The sequence below is a fragment of the Carcharodon carcharias genome, chromosome 2 (assembly GCF_017639515.1).
Source record: "Carcharodon carcharias isolate sCarCar2 chromosome 2, sCarCar2.pri, whole genome shotgun sequence".
NCBI lineage: Eukaryota > Metazoa > Chordata > Chondrichthyes > Lamniformes > Lamnidae > Carcharodon > Carcharodon carcharias.
Window position 1 is genome coordinate 94,243,587 of NC_054468.1, and position 22,059 is coordinate 94,265,645.

The 22,059-nt window shown below is 43.6% G+C and overlaps 1 protein-coding gene across 2 annotated transcripts in view; it reads right to left on the reverse strand.

Moving 5' to 3' along the window:
* Nucleotides 1-2,367: 2,367 nt before the first annotated feature.
* Nucleotides 2,368-22,059, reverse strand: part of hdlbpa (high density lipoprotein binding protein a) — a 78,021-nt gene continuing 58,329 nt past the window's right edge. For both annotated transcript variants that reach the window (XM_041210823.1, XM_041210819.1), the window contains 8 exons: nt 21,777-21,916; nt 18,419-18,523; nt 16,013-16,147; nt 14,747-14,890; nt 11,314-11,493; nt 8,128-8,244; nt 6,490-6,618; nt 2,368-5,590 (listed from right to left, as the gene is read on the reverse strand). In XM_041210823.1, the coding sequence (XP_041066757.1) occupies nt 5,501-5,590; nt 6,490-6,618; nt 8,128-8,244; nt 11,314-11,493; nt 14,747-14,890; nt 16,013-16,147; nt 18,419-18,523; nt 21,777-21,916 (1,040 nt within the window). In that variant the 3' untranslated portion in view covers nt 2,368-5,500. The remainder of the gene's footprint in view (nt 5,591-6,489; nt 6,619-8,127; nt 8,245-11,313; nt 11,494-14,746; nt 14,891-16,012; nt 16,148-18,418; nt 18,524-21,776; nt 21,917-22,059) is intronic.

Here is a 22,059-nt window from a genome sequence, read left to right on the forward strand (position 1 = left end):
GAATAGTGGAACAGCAGGGGTCAAAAGGGAGGGAGAAATTTAAAACAATGGTCACTAGAGAAAAAGCACTAGGAAAACTAATAGGACTAAAGGCTGACAAAGCACCTGGACCAGATGGCCTACATCCTAGGGTCTTAACAGGAGTGGCTGCAGAGATAGTGGATGCACTGGTTGTAACCTTCCAAAATTGCCCAGATCTTGGAAAGTTCCCAACAGATGATTGGAAAACCACAAATGTAACACCACTACGCAAGAGAGCGAGACAAAGCAGGAAACCATATGCCAATTATTCTGACATCTTTCATTGGGAAAATGCTAGAATCCATTATTGAGGAAGGAGCAGAACATTTAGAAAATGATACTATTAGGCAGAGTCAACCTTCCTTGTGAAAAGGAAGTTGTGTTTGACAAATTAGTTGAGTTCTTTTAGGATGTATCCAGTTGGGTGGATAAAGGAGTACCAGTAGATGTAGTGTATTTGGATTTCCAAAAGGCATTCAATAAGGTGCCACGTAAAAGGTTACTGCACAAGAGCTCATGGTGTTGGCATTATTACCATGAATAGAGTGTTGGCTAATTAACAGGAAATTGAGTCAGAATAAATGAGTCTTTCAGACTGACAAAGTGTAAGCAGTGGAGTGCCACAGGAATCAGTACCAGGGCTTCAACTATTTACAATCTATGTTAATGACTTGGATGAAAGGACTGACTCTACTGCAGTCAAAATTTGTTGATCAAAGATAGATAGGAAAGCAAGTTGTGAGAAGGATACATAAGAGTCTACAAAGGGATATGGACAAGTTGTGAAAAATTGGGAGATGGGAGTACAATATGGGAAAATGTATGGCTTTCCACTTTGGCAGGAAGAATAGAAAAGCAGAATATTATTTAAATGGAGACTGCAGAATGCTCAGGTAGAGAGGGATCTGGATGTCCTTGTACATGAATCACAAGTAAACATGCAGGTACAGCAAGTAATTAGGAAGGCAAATTGAATGTTGGTCTTAATTGCAAGGAGGATGAAATATAAAAGTAGGGCTTTCTACACCTGTACAGGGCATTGGAGACAGACTAGAGTCCTGTGTACAGTTTTGGTCTCCTTACTCAAGAAACAATGCTTGGTGAATGAATGTGAATTCATTCAGTTAGTTACCTGGCTGAAGATATTGGAGGAAATCACATACCTGCTAGATAAAGATTTTGTGGTATAGGATCAGAAGATTTGGAAACAAGGTGACTAAATAAAGTTGAAGTACAGGTCAGCCATGATCTAACTGAACACCACAAACAGGTTCAAGGGGCCGAATGGCCTATTCCTGGTTCTATAATTCTAATGTTGCTACAGTCACATCAATGTGCCAAATGAAATTCAATTCAGAGAACTGTGAAGTGATGTATTTTGGTAAGAAGAATAAGGAAATATAAAATAAAGGATACAATTCTAAAGTGGTGTAGCAGCAGAGACCTGAGGGTATATGTACACAAATTGTTGAAGGTTGCAGGGCAGGTTGAGTAAGCAAAGGAATACAGGATCCTGGGCCTTATAAGGAGGCAGAGAGTACAAAAGCAAGGAACTTACGATAAACATTTATGAAACACTGATTCAGCCTCAAATGGAGTATTGTATCCAATTCTGGGTACCACACTTTAGAAACAATGTGAAGGCATTGGAGAGGGTGCCAAAAGATTTATAGAATAGTTCCAGGGATGAGGGACTTCAGTTACATGAATAGATTAGATTATAGAAGCTGGCTGTTCCTGGAGAAAAAAGGTTGAGAGGAGATTTGATAGAGGTACTCAAAAACATGAAGGCTATGGACAGAGTAGATAGGGAGAAACTGTTTCCATTGGCAGAAGGGCAAGTACCAGAGGACACCGATTTAAAGTGATTAGCAAAAGAATCATAGCTGAATTAAGGAAAAACCCAGCAAGTGGTTAGGATCTGGAATGCACTGCCCAAGAGCACGGTGGAGACAGATTCAATCGTGTCTTTCAAAAGGCAATTGGATAATTATCTGAAGAGAAAAATTTTGCAGGCTCAAGGAAAAGACAGAGCAGGGAGGAAACTATCTCAGAGCACTTAGAGAGAACTGGCACAGACATGACAGGCCAAACCTACAGTTCCCATTCTATAATTCCAATTAAACTCAATTTAACTTGGTGACTGTTACCAGCTCAAAAGACGATGTTCAATATTACCTGTCCAGCCATGTGCTGTTTTTTGGTTGCCAAGAAAGTCTACATTGGTGGATATCCTTTGTTCAATCCATGTGAACTACCCAAGACCACACCAGCAAACTGGATGAATGATAGTTTCACACATTGTAGTAGCTAGCGTTTACAAAGCACAGGTGCAGAGTCCAGAAATACTAGTTATTCAATTTTTTTATTTTGGATTTATAAAATTCCAGTGTCATCCATATCTCCTATACATTTGCATATCTCCATTCAGAATTAAGGCCAATGGGTCTTACATGGAAACTGCTTGTTCTTTGTATTGCATCAACATGGAAGACTTGAACAGGTGTGAGCAGTGAAAATAGGCCTGTTTCTCAAATCCTTCATTATGTCAACAGGGCAGGGGTCAATAGCAGACAAGGGAAATGGCATTGGAACATTGATGGTTTGGACAAAAAGGACAAAAAGGCCATGGTACCTAATGCATGAACATCCACTTTGAAATTAAGCTGAACCTAAAGTGTGCCATCAGACTGGCAACACTGGCCGAGTTGTGTTCTGCTGGAGAACTTAGTACCAAATATGCACCCTGGTGATCTTGGTACATTATTGCTACTTTGCTCCCTACATTAGGGGAAAGTCAGCCTTCAGCTAGCATTCTCAGCCTGCACCAGAGAAGGGAATTGCGCACTGACGCCCTGAGAAGTTTAGCAAGTTGTTTGAAAAGAAAAGCCAATTTTTTACCCCAGGTAAATCAAAGTATTATCAAACTGAGATCTACAAATTTTGTTTAAATCTGCAAGGTGAAAACTCACAGTTGTGCACGTGCAAGTACACAAGTGTAGTCACACCTCAGCTTTAAAGTGCCAGCAAGAGACTACCATAACTAAGAGATAGCCAGGTTCTGAGAGAGGCAGTACATCCCTACACATGAAGGGGCCACTAATCCTGCAGTTACTCATTCAGAAACCACATAATTACTGCAACACCTCCAGGTGAACTAAGAACACAGCCTGATATTGGCTGTCAACCAGTTTACAGCCTAATCAAACCGGTTCTTCTTTTGAGCAGGGGTGGTGGGGGGTAGGAGAAACGTTTTTTTCTTGTGGTTTACACGTAACAGGAATGTCAAACTATGCAATTTTCAATTGATTAGAAAATCAAATCAATTCCAGCATTCAGCAAAATAAAAAGATAGCTTGTTCTGATTTTAGAGGGAACCGAAGGTTAAGGATCAAGAAAAATTCACAGCAAAGTGGTTGGGTTTTCCATAAGCTCGAGAGAAAATACACTTGACAATAACTTGGAAGTAAAAGTCTGAAAACAAAATGGCTTCGACTCACTGGACTGCAGGTCCCGAGGCAAAAGCCTCTTTCACAGTGAAGTGAGACTATGGGGAGCCAGTAACAAAGGGAGAAAAGTGAAAATTACAACAGATGATCTCAATTTTCAATAGGTTAGTGTTTTTGTTAAGTTTTCTCTATCTTTGTAGATTTCAGGAAGTTCAGTTTCTCAAACCACCCAGCCCTGAAGGATGAATCGTGCCCACCAACACCCTCCACCCCAACCCATGAAGGTAGCAAGGACCCAGTCATTGGAAGCAGCATTACTGATGTTGGGTGTGACCCAAGCTATAAAAAGATGCACTTCATATACTCTCTGCTTCCCCAAACCTTTGGGTATTCTGTGCAGTGCAAGAGGGTTAGCCAAACTGTGTGGATTAACCCAAGTGCACGATTAGGAGCCAAAAATGTGGCTAATAAGATTTAACCAGCCTTGAAAGTATTGGCTCAGAAGCTGTAGTGTTGGTGGGGGAATTGCACAGCTCCTCCCCCCACACTTCTTACTGTTCAACATGGGCATTCTCACCAGCATGAGAAAATAAATTCCAATTTAAAACAGGAAGGTTCTCTTTCCCCTTCAAGATACAAGTAGGTTGTATTTGCTGTACATTCTGACATTAGAATGCACACATTCTACAAGTTAGCTTCTCCCAAGCTCTTTGGAATTGATGCACTGACAGGCCCAAAGTCACCATCATGCATGTGAGATATGTATAATATATACACACACGTGCACAAAACTCTGATAATTGAGTGCCTTTTCTGTACACGGAAACACTATGTAAAGTTCAGGGTAAACAAACATATGTCATTCTAATTTGTTTTGGGTTTTCTCAACAGAACCAAAATTTCTTATTCAATAAAGTCTGCGTTATGAAAGAGAAATTAGGGAAGGAATAAACCCACCACTTCAGGGATCTTTGCAATAGGAGCAGGCTGCACTTTCGAGGCCTGACTCGTCATGATAGTTCATTAGTCACTGCCCTGGCTTTGTGCCGTTTGCAAACAGCAAGTCAGCCAATGAGTCTTTGGCTGTGGGACAGTTTAAGAGAATCCATTTGGCTTGTTTTTGCATTTTTTTTTTTAAATCCCCTCAGTGCTCATTTGCTGTTGGCCCTGTTATGATAAGTAGAGCTTCATTTACACTCTTGTGCTCAGGGGTGTGTTCATGGCCTCATTTTTGGATAAAGCAATATCAGTGTATGCACAATGGCCTATCCCAGAGGATGGGAGGAAGCAACGGAGGCCATGAACGTTGAACAACCCTGGAACAATGGTCTACGACAGTCTACTTGATTGGAAGGAACATAGGATTCAGGTTTTAATTTAAATGAGGTCAGTCTAATTAGCTGTGTATGCTACGACTTAACTGGGATTGCTAATCGGATTCATGGCCAAGTTCCAAGTGCAGGTATTAAAACGGGCTTAAGAGCTCTAGGCAAGTGGCAGCTGAAGGGTTAAAGCAATTGCACTCTACCAGGAAAACTGCAAAGGCAGGTAAAAGGATGCTGGCTCCAGGGAGAATCAGGAGACCACAAACCGTACCTAGTCTTTGCTTCAAACTCCTGCAAATGTTGACTCAACTGAAATTAACTGCGGACCAAGTTGTGGGCCCAGCCAGGAGCCTGGATAAACATCAGAATTTGGGCCACTGCATGTAACAGGTCAGCAACTGATTCAGCGCTGAGCTGTTTTCAAACAGAATTGTGTTTATCGGGGTATGTGGAATGCCGTGAGATTTAGAGCACGCAACTGCGTAGTTATAAATGAGGCTCACAAGTATGGCCCTCAAATCACGGCAGCTGTGTTTTTGGAAACGATTGTGACACAGGAAGTAATCTTTGCTACGTAATTACTTGCTAGGTTGCTGAATTGGAATCAAATAGGAAGCACATCTTGGCAACCCAGCAGTGTGTTTGGTGGGGGCGGGGGCGGGGGTGGGGGCAGGGGGGGGTGTGGAAAATAGAGCTTCTTCCAGCTCAGAATCTTTTCGGTCCCCACGGTGAAGCCTTTGGAGCAACTGGAGCACCAAAACTTGGGAAATCTTCAGAGCTACTCATATCTGGAGCCTGGAGGAGATAAATTCAAAAAGAAATTACAGAATTTTCACAAAGTAAATAAAAGCATGAATGCATGAGGATTATAAAATGAAGGCTTAAAATTCAACACAGGTTCAAATCCAGACTAGAGGTTTTCTCTCTTGGGTAGGCACATAGTGGCTGCGCCATCAAAGTTTCAGATTTTCTAATCAATGGCTAAAAATCCAGCCCCTGGTTCCAAACCTGGCCCAGTCAGGAATGATCCCCGCAAAATACTTGGTGGTTATTGCATTGTGTGCAACATACACGCCAAGGAGTCAGAGGATTTTTGGGAGTGCCAAGAAGGGGCAATCACCCAGGCTTGTACTCCAGATTACACATGCTCCCAGTGTGTGCATGGACATCAAGGTTGAAATTGTCATGCTAGGATACCAGATACTTGCATGAGTGGCTGGGTGGAAATCTAGTCATGAGTCCCAATCGAACTGATCAAGAATTCAGGAGAGGGAGAAAGAAATTCACAAAGAGTGAAAAAAAGTGAAACATCACAGCTTGGTAGGAATGGGCTGAATAGCAATCCAATAATCCTTCTGCTGTGTCAAAATGATTTCCACGTTCAATCTTGAAAACCTCAATTGTTGAAAACTAGCCATTTTTTTAAAATGTAAAATGTTTATATTTTCCCACAATCCTCTAGATCTCAAAGCACCACTTCCAGATGGGAGACAGGTTGCACCTTGATCTTATCAGGATACATGAAAGTGCTGCCTTGGGACCAAATCTCTACCATGAGATATACTGGAATGAAAATTTTTCATGTATTCCAGTAACCCTACGTGGGCCCAGGACATGCAGCCTCAAAAAGCTCTGGTCCTTTGCATCCCATGTACTCACAGTTAAACAAGATGTTAAGAGTGAAAGTTCCTTACCTTTTCTGTGCCGCTAGTCCATGGAGCATCTCTCACCACAAAGCCCTTAGAGATGGTTTTTGGTTCATCCATGCGTGACGCTGGTTTCATGTATGCCTGCATGGCCTCACTTTCCACAACATCTGACATCTGAAGGCGGGGGGAAGAGAGAGAGAGAAAGAATCATAAGAAATAGGAGCAACCAGTCAGCCATTTGGCCCATTTAATAAGGTTGTGGCTGATCTGACTGCAGCCTTAAACTCTTCTTTCATGCCAGTCCTCCATACCCTTGACTCCCTTGTCAATCAAAAATTTGTCCAATTCAGCCTTGAATACATTCAAAGACCCAGCCTTCACGGCTCTGTGGAAGAGAATTCCCAACAATAACAATTCTCCGAAAGGTTCCTCCTCATCTGCGTTAAATGAGACTCCTTATTTTTAAAAGTGTGCCTCTTACTTCCAGATTTCCCCCTCGAGAGGAAACATGTTCTCAGGATCCACCCTGTCAAATCCCCTCAGGATCTTTTATGTTTCAATAAGATTACCTCTCATCTTTATCTCCAATGAGTATAGGCCCAAGTTGCTCTATCTTTCCTCATAAGAAAACCTCTTCATTCCAGGAATCAGTGTAGTGAACATTCTCTGAACTGTTTCCAATGCAAGTGCATTCTTCCTTAAGTAAGGAGACTAGAACTATACACACTACTCCAGGTGCAGTCTCACCAATGCCCTGCACAGTTGCAGCAAGATTTCCCTACTTTAATACTCCAACCCCCCTTACATTAAAAGGCAAATAACAGAATGCAATTTGCAAATTAGCAGCAAGCTACCAGGAGACACAGATACACAAAAAAAAAGGGAAATCACACACACTAACCCCCAGTCAAACAGCAACAGCCAACTTTTATTGTAGGTAAAATCCCATCCTGCTCAAGTTGAGCTTGATTACAACGGTGGCTACACTTTAAAAAGGTACTTCACTGGTTGTAAAACACTGAGGTGGTGATTGTGAAAGGTGTTATAACAATGCATGACTGTCTTTCTGTTAATGTTACAAGCTGTAAATGTGTTGAATTAATTTGCAAGACTCTTTTATAAAGAATGTAAGTAATATGGGGAATTGACCATTTCATCCAGCTGATTCTGGTTCTTTCCACTGCAGTGATCGATACTGCACTGAGGTTATCTGCCATTTGAGTTATACACTGCCTTTAAAACTGGTGTCAAGCTCAATGGGATCATGCAGCTCCAGTCTACACATCTAACAACAATAATTTGCACCCATATAGTGCCTTTAGTGTAGTAAAACAACCCAAAGGTGTTCCACAGGAGTGCTATGAGACAAAGTTTGACACCACAATCACACAAGATGATAAAAAAGCATCACCAAAAGCATGGACAAAGAGGCAGGTTTTAATGAACATCTTTTAAAGGAGGAGACAGAGAAGGTGAAGTTTGAAGAAGGAATTTCAGAACTTGGGACTTGGACAGCTGAAGGCACTGCCCCCAGCAGTGTGGCAATCAGGGATACACAAGAGGCCAGCAGTGCAGCATGCAGAAGCCCAGTTTCAATAGTGTAGCAAAGTTGTTGGCAGGTCTGCTGCTAAATGGGGCGTACCACTGTGTATCGGCTGAGCTGCCAACACAACTGATACTTACATATTCCTCCTCCAAGTTCAAGAGATGGTCGATAGCCTCATCCACATTCTCAGGCAGGCCAGTCACAGTGACGCGGTCCAAATCTTCTGCCCCAGACGGAGGGAAACGGATGTCAACCTGCAGCACAACAAAAAGGCAAATCGTGTGAACCACCTGTATTTGGAAAGTGCCTGTGAGGACATCAGATAAAAAAAGGTCCCAGTGAGGTGCATCACAACTCAAGTTACAAAAGCAAAATGCAAACAGCAATCATTTAATATAAAAACAGAAAATGCTGGAAACACAGGTCTGGCAGAATCTGTGGAGACAGAAACAGAGTTAATGCTTCAGGTCAATGACCTTCGTCATTGTTAGTTTTTGTAATAAGATTTAAAACAAAATACAGAAACAGCGAAATGGCCAATTTAAACTTTATGTAAATTACTTTTGCTTTATCTGGAAACCCATACTGTCTGTTTTGTCAATTCCAACTTGTATATGTTATTAAAACGAATCTCTGAAAAAGGGAAAGGGGGGAGGAGCGGAACGAATCAAAGGAAATGCCTGTGATAGGATAGAAAGCAGAAGAAATTAAATGACAAAAGGATGATGGTGCCAGGTGAAAATGAGCTGGTAATGGGACAAGAAATAAAGGATGGGTCTAAAGAAGGTGTACAAGAGTAAAGCAGAATCACCCATGCTCCAAAAAGCAAAAAAACCAGAAAAAAATATGGAAGCAGAGGTAATGATCTGAAATGACTGGACTCAGTCTGGAAGGCTGTAATGTTCCGAGTCAAAAAACAAGATGCTGTTCTTTGAACTCCTTGGACAATGTAAGAGGCAGAGGACAGAGGTCAGAGTGGGGGCAAAGTGATGAAGCAAAATGACAGATGACTGGAAGCTCTGGGTCATAATTGTGGACTGAGTGGGTGTGTTCTGCAAAGGTGTCACCTAATTTGCATTTGGTTTCCCCAGTGTGGAGCAGACCAAGTTGTGAGCGGTGAACATGGTATACTTAACTGACAGAAGTACAAGTAAGTCACTGCTTCACCAGGAAAGAATGGTCAGGGCCCTGGAAATGAGAAATGATGGGAGGGTAAAAGTCAGGTGTTATATCTCTGTTTGTATGGAGAGATGCCATGGGAAGGGGAGAGCATGTTGGGATGACTGAGGAGTGGGCCACGGTGTTGGGAAGGGAACAGACCCTTCAGAATACAGAAAGTGCATCTGCGGGGTGGGGGTTGGTAGGGAGATGTGTTTGGAGGTGGCATCACACTAGAGGCAGTAATGGTGGAGAATAATCTATTGAATGTGGAACGTGAAAGGCAAGCCTGTCAGAGAAGCAAACAGATTGAGATTTTGCTTCTAGTTCTTTAGCGACATTCCTTCAGTAGTATGGACCAGTACCAATACATCTCCCTCCTTACTCGAAGATAAAAGCAAAATACTGCAGATGCTGGAAATCTGAAACAAAAACGAAAATTGCTGGAAAAACTCAGGTCTGACAGTATCTGTGGAGAGAAAGAATTCCGATTAAGCACTTTTTAGCCTTCCAGACTTAACGTTGAATTCAACAGCTTCAGATCATAAACTCTCTCCTCCATCCTCACCCCTTTTTGATCACTTTTTTCAAACATTTTTATATGCACTTTTTTCCCAACCTACTTCTCTTATTTTTAAAATTTATTTCCATTCATTGTGTTATCCCCACCTTTTAGTCTATTTTGATCTTTTCTCCCACACCGTCCTCTCCCCCCACCACACCCCACTAGGGCCATCTGTCACTTGCTCCTCCTGCTTTCTATTCTTTTTGTCACCATTAGCACCTCCTTTAGCCAGTATCACCACCATCAACACCCCTTTGACCTTTTGTTTATGACACCTTTTGCAATCTCTCCTCTACCTCCACCTATTACTGGCCTTCTATCCAGCTTCGTCTGTCCCATCATCCCCTGCCCCCCCACAACCCCTTAAACAGTATATATTTCACCACATTTCTACTTCTCTTTAGTTCTGAAGAGTCATCTGGATTCGAAACTTTAACTCTGTCTTTCTCTCCACAGATGCTGTCAGACCTGCTGAGTTTATCCAGCAATTTTTGTTTTTGTCCCTCCCTATTATTACCAAACCTCCTAATCCCTGCGTGGCACCCCCTCTTCTCTAGATTTCAATTTAGGGTCTGTTCTGAACATTCTACCACTCCGCGGCACAGGAGCACCTGCTTGCCAGGCAATCCTCGCTCCTCAACAGGAAGAGTCACGACTTGGTGTGTGATAACCCCACCCACCCTCACCGTTCTGGATCGGGTACAGGTGGTGCACTAAAGCAAAGACAGAGTTATCGGCAGTCAGTCTGAGTCGTCCAGGATTGGAGAACTGGGATTGAAGCTAGAAGAGCTCTGGTTAACATATTAAAGTGTTTAAATGATGGCTAGCTGCACCACATCACTGCCCCATTAATCATGCTTTCACAGAGACGTGGCTTTTTTTCCCACTTTTCACTACAGTTGGTGAACTCTCTTGACCTAATAGTCTTGTACTAAAAGCTTTATGACAATCCACATTGCATGAACTGCAAAAGCTAATTTCTTTCTCACTAATCCAGAACTGACTACCTTATCCCACCTAGACATCATCCCCCAGCAGAATTATTTCCATAATTCACCCCCACCTACATTTTCTCTCCTTTCCTGAAGACATTAATTCACATGAAGTTATTAATAAAAAAAGGCTTTGGTCTATCAAGTCTGGCCAGTTTAGACATTGCAGTGCACAAGGTTGCACATTGCCCAGTTCCCCCCACCCCCAACAGTGCACGTTGCCTCATTGTCCAGCCCCCAACATGCCCCCCGCCCCATTACATGCTGCCTTCTCCCACCCCTTGTCACACACTTCAATCACCCAGCCCCCCTCAAAAATATGCTGCCATTGCCCAGGCTCCTGTCATACATTGCAGATGAGAACCTTTGGTGGCTGGATAAGTTCCTATGCTTCACGCATGAACCTTAATAGGAAGTATTGGGATGGTAGCTAATCGTGACAATGGAATGGGGGTATTACAGGTCAGTCAGATCCGATTTTTATCCATGAATGCATGCTCCAGTACTTGCAACAACCCTGTTGCTGCCTCATCTGGTTTTGCCCTCAGCATATAGTTGATTTTGGCCTCACGTGTAGAATCGTTGCAGGTTGCAACAGGCTAGCTCACCTTGAAGTCCTCCATAATCTTTCGAATGGCTTTGCCGCGGGCACCAATAATGCGGGCGTGGACCTTGTGGTTGAGAGTAATGTCCTCTGATATCATCTCCTCCAGCTCCGACACTATTTTCATGATGGCTTCCTTGGCAGTTTCTGTATTTTTCTCGTACCCAGTTATAGTTATCTGATCCTAAAACAGAGAAGCAGGAAGCAGTTAAGAGCAATAGATCGAAGGTGCTCATGGCAAAGCAGCATGATGCAAGATCTGCCTTGCCTAGCATGGCCACAGACTGATGCCATCACTTCTCCCTTCACTTGGCAACACCAATGTTAACCCAACAAAAAGTGCCCCCGCTCCAGACTGCAGTAAGCTGTAGCATCCATCCTCCCGATAATGTAGCTACAGTTGGTGCCATGCCCTCTCCAATATTACAAAGAATTAACAGCAACAGCACAAAAATAGGCCATTCAGCCTAACTGGAGGCCAATTCTCCGAGCTGGGAAGCCCAGAACTAGGTGTTCAGTCTCAGAATTTTTTTTTTTTTTTTAAAATTCATTCACAGGATGTGAGCTTCGCTGGCTGGGCCAGCATTTATTACCCATCCCTAGTTGCCCTTGAGAAAGTGGTGGTGAGCTGCTGCCTTGAATCGCTGCAGTCCATGTGGTGTAGCTGCTGTTAAGAAGGGAGTTCCAGGATTTTTGACCCAGCGACAGTGAAGGAACGGTGATATATTTCCAAGTCAGGATGGTGAGTGACTTGGAGGGGAACTTCCAGGTGTTGGAGTTCCCATCTATCTGCTGCCCTTGTCCTTCTAGATGGTAGTGGTCATGGGTTTGGAAGGTGCTGTCGAAGGAGCCTTGAATTCCTACAGTGCATCTTGTAGATGGTACACACTGCTACTGTATGTCAGTGGTGGAGGGAGTGAATGTTTGTGGATGTGGTGCCAATCAAGCGGACTGCTTTGTCCTGGACGGTATCAAGCTTCGAGTATCATGGGAGCTGCACTTGTCCAGGCAAGTGGGGAGTATTCCACCACACACTCCTCACTTGTGCATGGTGGACAGGCTTTGGGGAGTCAGGAGGCGAGTTACTCGTTGCACGATTCCTAGCCCCTGACCTGCTCTTGTAGCCACAGTATTTATATGGCTAGTCAAGTTCAGTTTCTGGTCAATGGTAACCCCCAGGACATTGATAGTGGGGGATTTAGTAATGGTAATGCCATTGAACATCAAGGGACGATGGTTGGATTCTCTCTTGCTGGAGATGGTCATTGTCTGACACGTGTGGCGTGAATGTTACTTGCCACAGCCCAGGATATTGTCCAGGTTTTGCTGGATTTGGGCATGGACTGCTTCAGTATCTGAGTTGTCGAGGAATGGTGCTGAACACTGCAATCATCAGTCAACATCCCCACATTCTGACCTTTTGCTGCAAGGAAGATCATTGATGAAGCAACAGAAAATGGCTGGGCCTAGGGCAAAGTCCCACCTTCACATTGAGGATACCCTCCAACTTGTTGTATGGCTCTACCACCGTGCTAAATGGGATAAATTTCTAACAGATCTAGCAACTCAAGACTGGGCATCCATGAGGCGCTGTGGGCCACCAGCAGCAGCAGAATTGTACTCAAACACAATCTGTAACTTCATAGCCCAGCATATCCCCCACTCTACTATTACCATCAAGCCAGGGGATCAACCCTGGTTCAATGAAGAGTGCAGGAGAGCATGCCAGGAGCAGCACTGCGCATACCTAAAAATGAGGTGTCAACCTGGTTAAGCTATAACACAGGACTACTTGCGTGTCAAATGGCATAAGCAGCAAATGATAGAGTTAAGCGATCCCACAACCAATGGATCAGATCTAAGCTCTGCAGTCCTGCCACATGCAGCCATGAATGGTGGAGGACAATTAAACTGGGAGGGGGAGGGTCCACAAATATCCCCATCCTCAATGATGGAGGAGCCCAGCATATCAGTGCAAAAGACAAGGCTGAAGCATTTGCAACAATCTTCAGCCAGAAGTGCCGAGTGGATGATCCATCTTGGCCTCCTTCAGAGGTCCCCAGCATCACAGATGCCAGTCTTCAGCCAATTCAATTCACTCCAGGTGATAACAAGAAACAGCTGAAGGCACTGGATACTACACAGGCTATGGGCCCGGAGAACATTCCGGCAATAGTACTGAAGACTTGTGCTCCAGAATCTGCCACACCCCTAGCCAAGCTGTTCCAGTACAGCTACAACACTAGCATCTACCTGGCTATGTGTAAAATTGTCCAGGTATGTCCTGTACACAAAAGGCAGAACAAATCCAACCCAGCCAATTGCCACCCTATCAGTCTATTCTCGATCATCAGTAAAGAAAGGGGTCAACAACAGTGCTCTCAAGCAGCACTTGCTTAGCAATAACTTGCTCACTGGTCCTGGTGAAACCCAAACTGGGTATCAATCAGCTACTGACCTCATTACAGCCTTGGTTCAAACATGGACAAAAGAACTGAACTCCTGAGGTGAGGAGAGAGTGACTGCCCTTGACATCAAGGCAGCATTTGAAGGAGTGTGGCATCAAGGAGCCCTAGCAAAACTGGAGTCAATGGGAATTGGGGAAAACTCTCCGCTGGTTGGAGTCATACCTGGCACAAATTTAAGATAGATGAGGAGAAATTTCTTTACTCAAAGGGTTGTGAAGTTTTGGAATTGCCAGCCCCAGATGGTTGTAAGTGCTCAGATGATTAGTATATTTAAGACGGAGATTGGTAGTTTTTTGGACACTAAGGGAATCAAGAGATATTAGGCATTGCTTGAAGAAAGGTGCAGTTAAGGTAGATCAGCCATGATTGTACTGAATGGCAAAGCAAGCTCAAAAAGGGCCAAATGGCCCACGTTCACTCCTATTTATGTTCTCAACTAGTGTTTGCAGGCATTTAACCTCCAGACAATCCTCCTCTCCCGGTGCTACTCATTTCTCCCCCATGGGCTTATCACACTTCCCCTTAAAGGTAATTACATTCACAGCCCGAGGTCTTCATCCCTTCATACTTGTTCTCACTTGAGATAGTAATGTTCCATTTTGTGGGTTTGACTCTTCTCTTCCTTGCACTACAACAGGTGGTGCCTAACAAACAATAACCTTCTGTTCAGGGTTTGATATCCCACAGATACAGAACAGGGAGTAGACCCCCATCGGACGGCCCAGGGATATTCATTGGTCATTGGTGGTGACTTATATTACTTAAAAAGGCTATGCAATGAAAGGGCTGGAATTTCTCACCAGAGGGACACGAGATGCATCCTTGTGATACAAGTAACTGCTATCATTTAAACTTAGAGGGCAAGAAAATAAGTCCAAGATCAGACATATGGCCTTGCACCCAAACCGTGTTGGGGTCGCAAAGGATCGCACCCAAACTGTGTCTGGGTCCGATAGAAGGGGTCCATACCTGATTTTCATCATTCTTGTCAGGGAATTGAACATTGACGTCATGATCCATGCGAATCTGTGTAATAACTGCACCTTTCCTGCCGATGATCTTCGGGTGATAGCGAGGATCCACAGAGATTGTCAACTTGAAGCTTCTCAGAGCCTGTATTGGGGGTGGGGGGAGAATGGTGGTGGGGATGGAAACAAGTCGATCTTTACTTAGTGGGACAATAGTGTTCACATAATTTAAAAATTAATTTTTTTTTTTTAAATAAATTGTTCTCTGCTCCAAATATATGAGAATTACTGCAAACCCACTCCAACAGATCTAACTCAATCCAAATCAGGTCTGAGCTTAGCCTTTACCAGAGTTCATGATCTGCAATATAAAAAAGGTGCTGAACTTTTGCTTGAGGAAACAGGTACACTGCATTCAACAAATCACCAATAACACGACAATCAAACCCTCTGCATTCACAACACTACTTAAGACTTTATTTAATTGGGACACAGCTTGAAAATTAATCCATTTCAATCAGAACATATTGTATACACAGCATGGGTGGCAATGGCATAACTATAATTAGCAGAGGGTAGTTCAGAACCTGGATCCCCCCCACCCCCCCGCCAAACACTTGCTCACCAAATCAGCCTTTCCAGAAGCATTCCAAACATAGGAATAAAAAAAAACTTCAAACCCAATTTCACAGGAAAATGAAGCTTACACTCAATATACTTAGCTCACAAAAACATATCAATCCCAGTTTCAAAATTTTCAACTGGTTCTCCCAGCCCCAGCAGCTTTTTGGGAGAGATTCCATTACCCGCTATGTGAAAGAAGTGGTTTCTGTTATCACCCCTGAATGGCATACATATAATTTTAAGGTTATGTTCTAGTGTACAGGACTGTCACACTAGAGGAAATATGTTTCTCTGAGCAACTACTTGCATCAATCTTAAACACACCAATAGCTCACCCTCAAATTTTTTTTTTATACTCAAGAGAATAAAAACCCAGTCTCTGCAAACTATCCTCATAAATTACCCATTTAAAATCATTGCAGTTATCATAATCCTAGCATTCTGCACTTTATGCAATGATTTTGATGGTTTCTCTGCTGTAATTCTGAATATAACTGTCTCAACATACATGAAGCTGTAGGACATGATGCACTACATGCTATGCTAGGGCATCTGGATTAGATGGAACATGCTGGCCTGGCATGAGCAATGGTAATTTTGAGGCGCCCATGAACATGTGTTCATATGTGTTGAGCATGCTTACCCGGTCCTCCTGCTCCATCTGCAGTTCCTTGACCCGCTCATTCAGTCCCTCCCGAGCTCTGTCCAGGTGAGAAGCCAGCCCAGTGATTTTAATGGTGTCAGATTGCTCCTCAGGCGGGGGGACAGCAATGTTTACCTACATTTAACAAAAACAAGTAAAGAGAGTTATCAATATAACATGACAATGTAGAAGGTTGCATTGACAAAATGGAGATACCAGTCCACTTCACAACGCAATCCACGTTGCAAAAGGGGAAGGAAAGTTTAAGGAGCATATTTCTGAACCAAAATGCAAAGAAGCCTAGCCCGATGGAGGCTCTAACAGTGCAAAATATTTTACATTATAAAATATACAATAAGCATTCCGAAACGATGGACCCTCAAATTACTGGCAACAAAGAGCTTTTAACACAAAGAGCCCTAATTACTTGGTGTATTTTACACCTTAAAACATGAGACATGGACCCAGGTGAATTTTTCAAGTAATTAGGCAATGGTAACATCACAAGGGTGATTATAATTAATATTCTCCATATCTCAGAAATGAAATAAGACATGTTTTAAAATTCATAGGCTTTCGGAGCTTCCTACTGATGCTAAAATGCTCTGGTAACAGTTTATCAGAAGGGACTGCATGTGTCCTCAAATGGCTCCATTAAGTGAATATTAACATGTGAAATCAAGGGTGGGTTATCAGGCTTAATCAAGCCCAACCTGTACCATTGCTTGGGTAATCAAATACACCACTGACCCATCCCATAACCAAACAACCAACCGGCAAAGGGAAATCTGCAAACAATTCCTCTTTGATTCCCGAAGGCGAACAAGCAAGGCAGTAGGAGACCACCTGAGGCTGTTAATTAGCTGAGTGAGAGGTGTTAAGAGTGGCCCTCTACAAACAAAAGTGCATCCTTCTTGCCTTTCATAAGGACAGTCGCAGCTCTTTATCCATCTCCTGTTTCAGTATCCTGTGCCTCAAAGAAATTCCTGATATTCAAACCAACTCCTTTGTCTACACCTTTATCTAGATCTTCTCGTATTACTACCCCTATACAATTCAAAGGAGCCATGCAACAGGCTATGGTTTTTGAAATGGAGAGTTGACTCAATTATATCTCCACTGAGCCAGCATAGCTCCAAAGTAAACAGCCCATCCTCATCACCAAGGGCTCCACAGCCAGCCCAGTAACTCAAAATGGGCCAGGGAGCTGCTCAAATCCAGGGAGACAAACACCAGTTTGATCATTTTTAATGGAATATTTTAGCTTTAACTTTAGGAGGCATGTACACCAGGTAGGGCTCCGCTCGTTGCCCTGACAACCCTGTCACATGTCGGGCAATCATGAGGTGATATTGTTACATATCCACACAAGTCCATGTCTAAGGGAACGAGAGCGACAAGTGCAGCACAATTATAAAATCCACCACTTCTCCTGATGACAGATTTGGACCCAGTTTGATCAATTTGTCGATTTAATAACTAGAACATCTAAAAATATATAATTTAAGAACAGTAGCCATGGGCAGTAAAGGAGGTATAATAGATTGCTTACCCTTGTACTGCTATTATCACATTCTGCTTTCTTACCTTTATGCCACTATCAGCACCTCCTTTAGCTCTTACCAATATCATTAACACTCCTTTTGTCAATCTCTCCTTAGCCCCCACCTATCGCTGGCCTTCTATCCAGTTTCACCTACTCCACCCCACTTAAACAGTATAAATTTCATCACATTTCTACTTCTCTTCAGCTCTGAAGAAGGGTCATACAGACTCAAAACATTAACTCTCGTTTCTCTCCACAGATGCTGCCAGACCTGCTGAGTTTTTCTGTTTTTATTAAAGAGGTATCACAACTTGTCTCAGTGGCCACAGGTTGGGGAAGGAATTAAAAAGTAATTAAAATTCCAGTGCCATGTTACTATTCAGTGACCTTTTCAGTAAAACATGCATTTGGGGATGAGATATGAGGAGTGACAAGAGAGACAGAAGCTCCTTTCACTAAGGCAAGGGGTCAGGAGACGACCAGATGTGAGTTAGCAAAGTTAACGAAGGGTTTGGAAGCTATTTCCAGTGGTTGGGGAACCAGAGGTATGTATATGTATAAAACAGAAGGCTTGAAATGCCCTGCCAGGAACAGCGATGGATCTAGAACCCAACACTTTAGATGGGAATTGCATAAATACTTGAAAAATAAAAAAGGTATGGGCATAGAGTAGGTCTATGTGGCTGATTCTTTCAGACTGGGAACAGATGAGAGGGGTCGAACAGCTCCTTTCTGTATAGGATTGTGATTCCAGGGCAGTACAGGTTTAAATGTAATGACCCTACAATAAAAACTCAATAACAACGACTCTACAATTGGCACGGCTTCAGTCTGAGTTACAGATAAGCACAAGTTTTTACCTCATACTCCTCCATCATCTTGCGTATGCCACTTCCCTTCTGGCCAATGATGTAACGATGTAGGTCAAAGGGCACATCTACTTCAATTGTAACAGGAACCAGTGCCTATAAGAAAGCATCAAAAGGTGAGAAACAGCCTTTGCCCCACTGAGGCCAGAGCTTAGTGCTGGTGACAACAGAGGAAGAATCTTGAAATTCCTGTATAAATAAAATTGTTAAGTAAATGGATTAGTGCCTCTGAGAAAAATAGTGCTAATAAGTAGAAATTACAAGTTTTGGTCTGGTTTTTACACCTGATTTATCCTCAAGCTGAAAAACAAAAAAATTAAATGATTTTCTTTGGAAGTCTGGCATTTGTTTTTGTAAAAAAATATATTCTTTCATGGGACATGAGGCTTGCTGCTAAGGCCAGTATTTATTGCCCATCCCTGATTGCCCTTCAACCGAGTGGATTGCTAGGCCATTTTAAAAAAAATCATTCACAGGATGTGGGCTTCCCTGGCTGAGCCAGCATTTATTGCCCGAGAAGGTGGTGATGAGCTGCCTTCTTGAATCACTGCAATCCATGTAAGTACATCCACAGCACTGTTAAGGAAGGAGTCCCAGGATTTTGACCCAGCAACAGTGAAGGAACGGTGATATATTTCAAGTCAGGATGGTGAGTGACTTGAGGGGAACTTCCAGGTGGTGGTGCTCCCATCTATCTGTTGCTCGTCCTTCTAGATGGTAGTGGTCGTGGGTTTGGAAGGTGCTAAGGAGGCTTGGTGAATTCCTGCAGTGCATCTTGGAGATGGTACACACTGTTGCTACTGTGCGTTGGTGGTGGAGGGGGCAAATGTTTGTGGATGTGGTGCCAATCAAGTGGGCTGCTTTGTCCTGGACAGTGTCAAGCTTCTTGAGTGTTGTGGGAGCTGCACTCATCCAGGCGAGTGGGGAGTTTTCTATCACATTCATGACTTGTACCTTGTAGATGGTGGACAAGCTTTGGGGAGTCAAGAGCTGAGTTACTTGTCACATGATTCCTAGCTCTTGTAGCCACAGTATTTATATGGTTAGTCCAGTTCAGTTTCTGTTCAATGGTAACCCCCAGGAAGTTGATAGTGGGGGATTCAGTGATGGTAATGCTATTGAACATCAAGGGTCGATGGTCAGATTCTCTTGTGGGAGATGGTCATTGCCTGACATTTGTGTGGCGCAAATGTTACTTTCCACCCCAAGCCTGGATATTGTCCAGGTCTTGCTGCATTTGGACATGGACTGCTTCAGTATCTGAGGAGTCACAAATGGTGCTGAACATTGTGCAATCATCAGCGAACCTTCCCACTTCTGACCTTATGATGGAAGGAAGGTCATTGATGAAGCAGCTGAAGATGGTTGGGCCTAGGACACTACCCTGAAGAACTCCTGCAATGATGTCCTGGAGCTGAGATGACTGACCTCCAACAACCACAACCATCTTCTTTGTGCTAGGTATGACTCCCACCTGTGAGGTGTTTTCCCCCTGATTCCCATTGACTCCAGTTTTGCTAGGGCTCCTTGATACCACACTCAATCAAATGCTGCCTTGATGTCAAGGGTGTTTCTCTCACCTCACCTTGGGAGTTCAGCTCTTTTGTCCATGTTTGAAACAAAGCTGTAGCTGAGCGGCCCTGGCAGAACCCAAACTGGGCGTCAGTGAGCAGGTTTCAGACGACAATTGAGTCAAACACATTGCTGTGGGCCTGGAGTCACATTACAGGCCTGACCAGGTAAGGATGGCAGATTTCCTTCCCTAAAAAGGACAGAATGAACCTTATGGGTTTTTACGACAACTGATGATGGTTTCAATTCCAGATTTTATTAATTGAGTGTAAATTCCATCAGCTGCCATAGTGGGATTTGAACCCATGCCCCCACAGCATTAACCTGGGCCTCTGGATTACTAGTCCAGTGACATTAGCACTACACTGCCATCTCCTCTGTTTTATTATTACAACTCCTCTCGCAGTCAGTTGTTTCATTACACCCTCAGCAAAACTTGGACAATATTGTGGCTTGGGCTGATAAGTGGCAAGTAACATTTGCACTACACAATAACCATCTCCAAAAAGAGGGAATCTAACCATCATTCCGTGACATTCAATGGCATTACCATCACTGAATCCCTCACTATCAACATCCTGGGGGTTACCATTGAACAGAAACTAAACTGGACTAGACATATAAATACTGTGGCTACAAGAACAGGTCAGAGGATAGGAATCCTGTGGTGAGTAATCCACCTCCTGACTCCCCAAAGCCTGTCCACCAACTACGAGGCACAAGTCAGGAGTATGATGGAATACACTCCACTTGTCTGGAAGAGTGCAGCTCCAACAACACTCGAGAAGCTTGACACCATCCAGGACAAAGCAGCCTGGTTGATTGGTACCCCATCCATCAACCTTCAACAATCACTCCCTCCACCACAGATGCACAGTAGCAGCAGTGTAGCATCTACAAGATACACTGCAGCAATGCACCAAGGCTCCTTCAACAGCACTTTCCAAATCCATAACCTCTACCACCTACAAGGACAAGGGCAGCAGATGCATAGGAACATCACCACCTATAAGTTTCCAAGTCACACACCATCCTGACTTGGGACAACTATATCACCGTTTCTTCACTGTCACTGGGTCAAAATCCTGGAACTCCCCCCGTAACAGCACTGTGGGTGAACCTGCACCACATGGACTGCAATTAGGGATAGCAATAAATGCTGGCCCAGCCAGCACAGAATCTCACAGTGAAGAGGCCCTTCGGCCCATCAAGTCTGCACTGATACATGAGAAACACCTGACCTACCTACCTAATCCCATTTGCTAGCACTTGGCCCATAGCCTTGAATGTTATGACGTGCCAAAAGCTCATCCAGTTACTTTTTAAAGGATGAGCAGCAATCTGCCTCCACCACCCTCCCAGGCAGTGCATTCCAGACTGTCACCACCCTCTGGGTAAAAAAAAGTTTTTCCTTACATCCCCCCCAAACCTCCTGCCCCTCACCTTGAACTTATGTCCCCTTGTGACCTACCCTTCAACCAAGGGGAACAGCTGCTCCCTATCCACCCTGTCCATGCCCCTCAATCTTGTTCACCTCAATCAGGTCACCCCTCAGTCTTCTCTGCTCCAACGAAAACAACCCAAGTCTATCCAACCTCTCCATTACTTAAATGTTTCATCCCAGGCAACATCCTGGTGAATGTCCTCTGCACCCCCTTCAGTGCAATCACATCCACATCCCATGAACAAATAAAAAAAAGTTTGACTATTAGGTTTCTATCATATACTCTCAGCCTCTCCCCTATTGAAGCAGCAGTCAACACAATTTAAAATGTACCAGCAAAGCAGCTCTGGCTGTATCACATCGCTCTTTCCGCCCAGAAATGATAATGATGTCATTTTTCCGAGGTAGAGTGGGATCAACCTCTTTAACTTCTCCATCGGTCTCTCCATTCTCGTGGACTTGCTGCTCAATTGCTGTGAAAAACAGAACACTTTTATTCCAGTGCATGAGTGTGACTCTAGTACATCTTACAGATGCCGCTAATGTACTGATGCCCCCACATCAGGAGGGCAGTCAAAAAACTTCACAATGCTAGTGGAGATCAGATACTGACAAC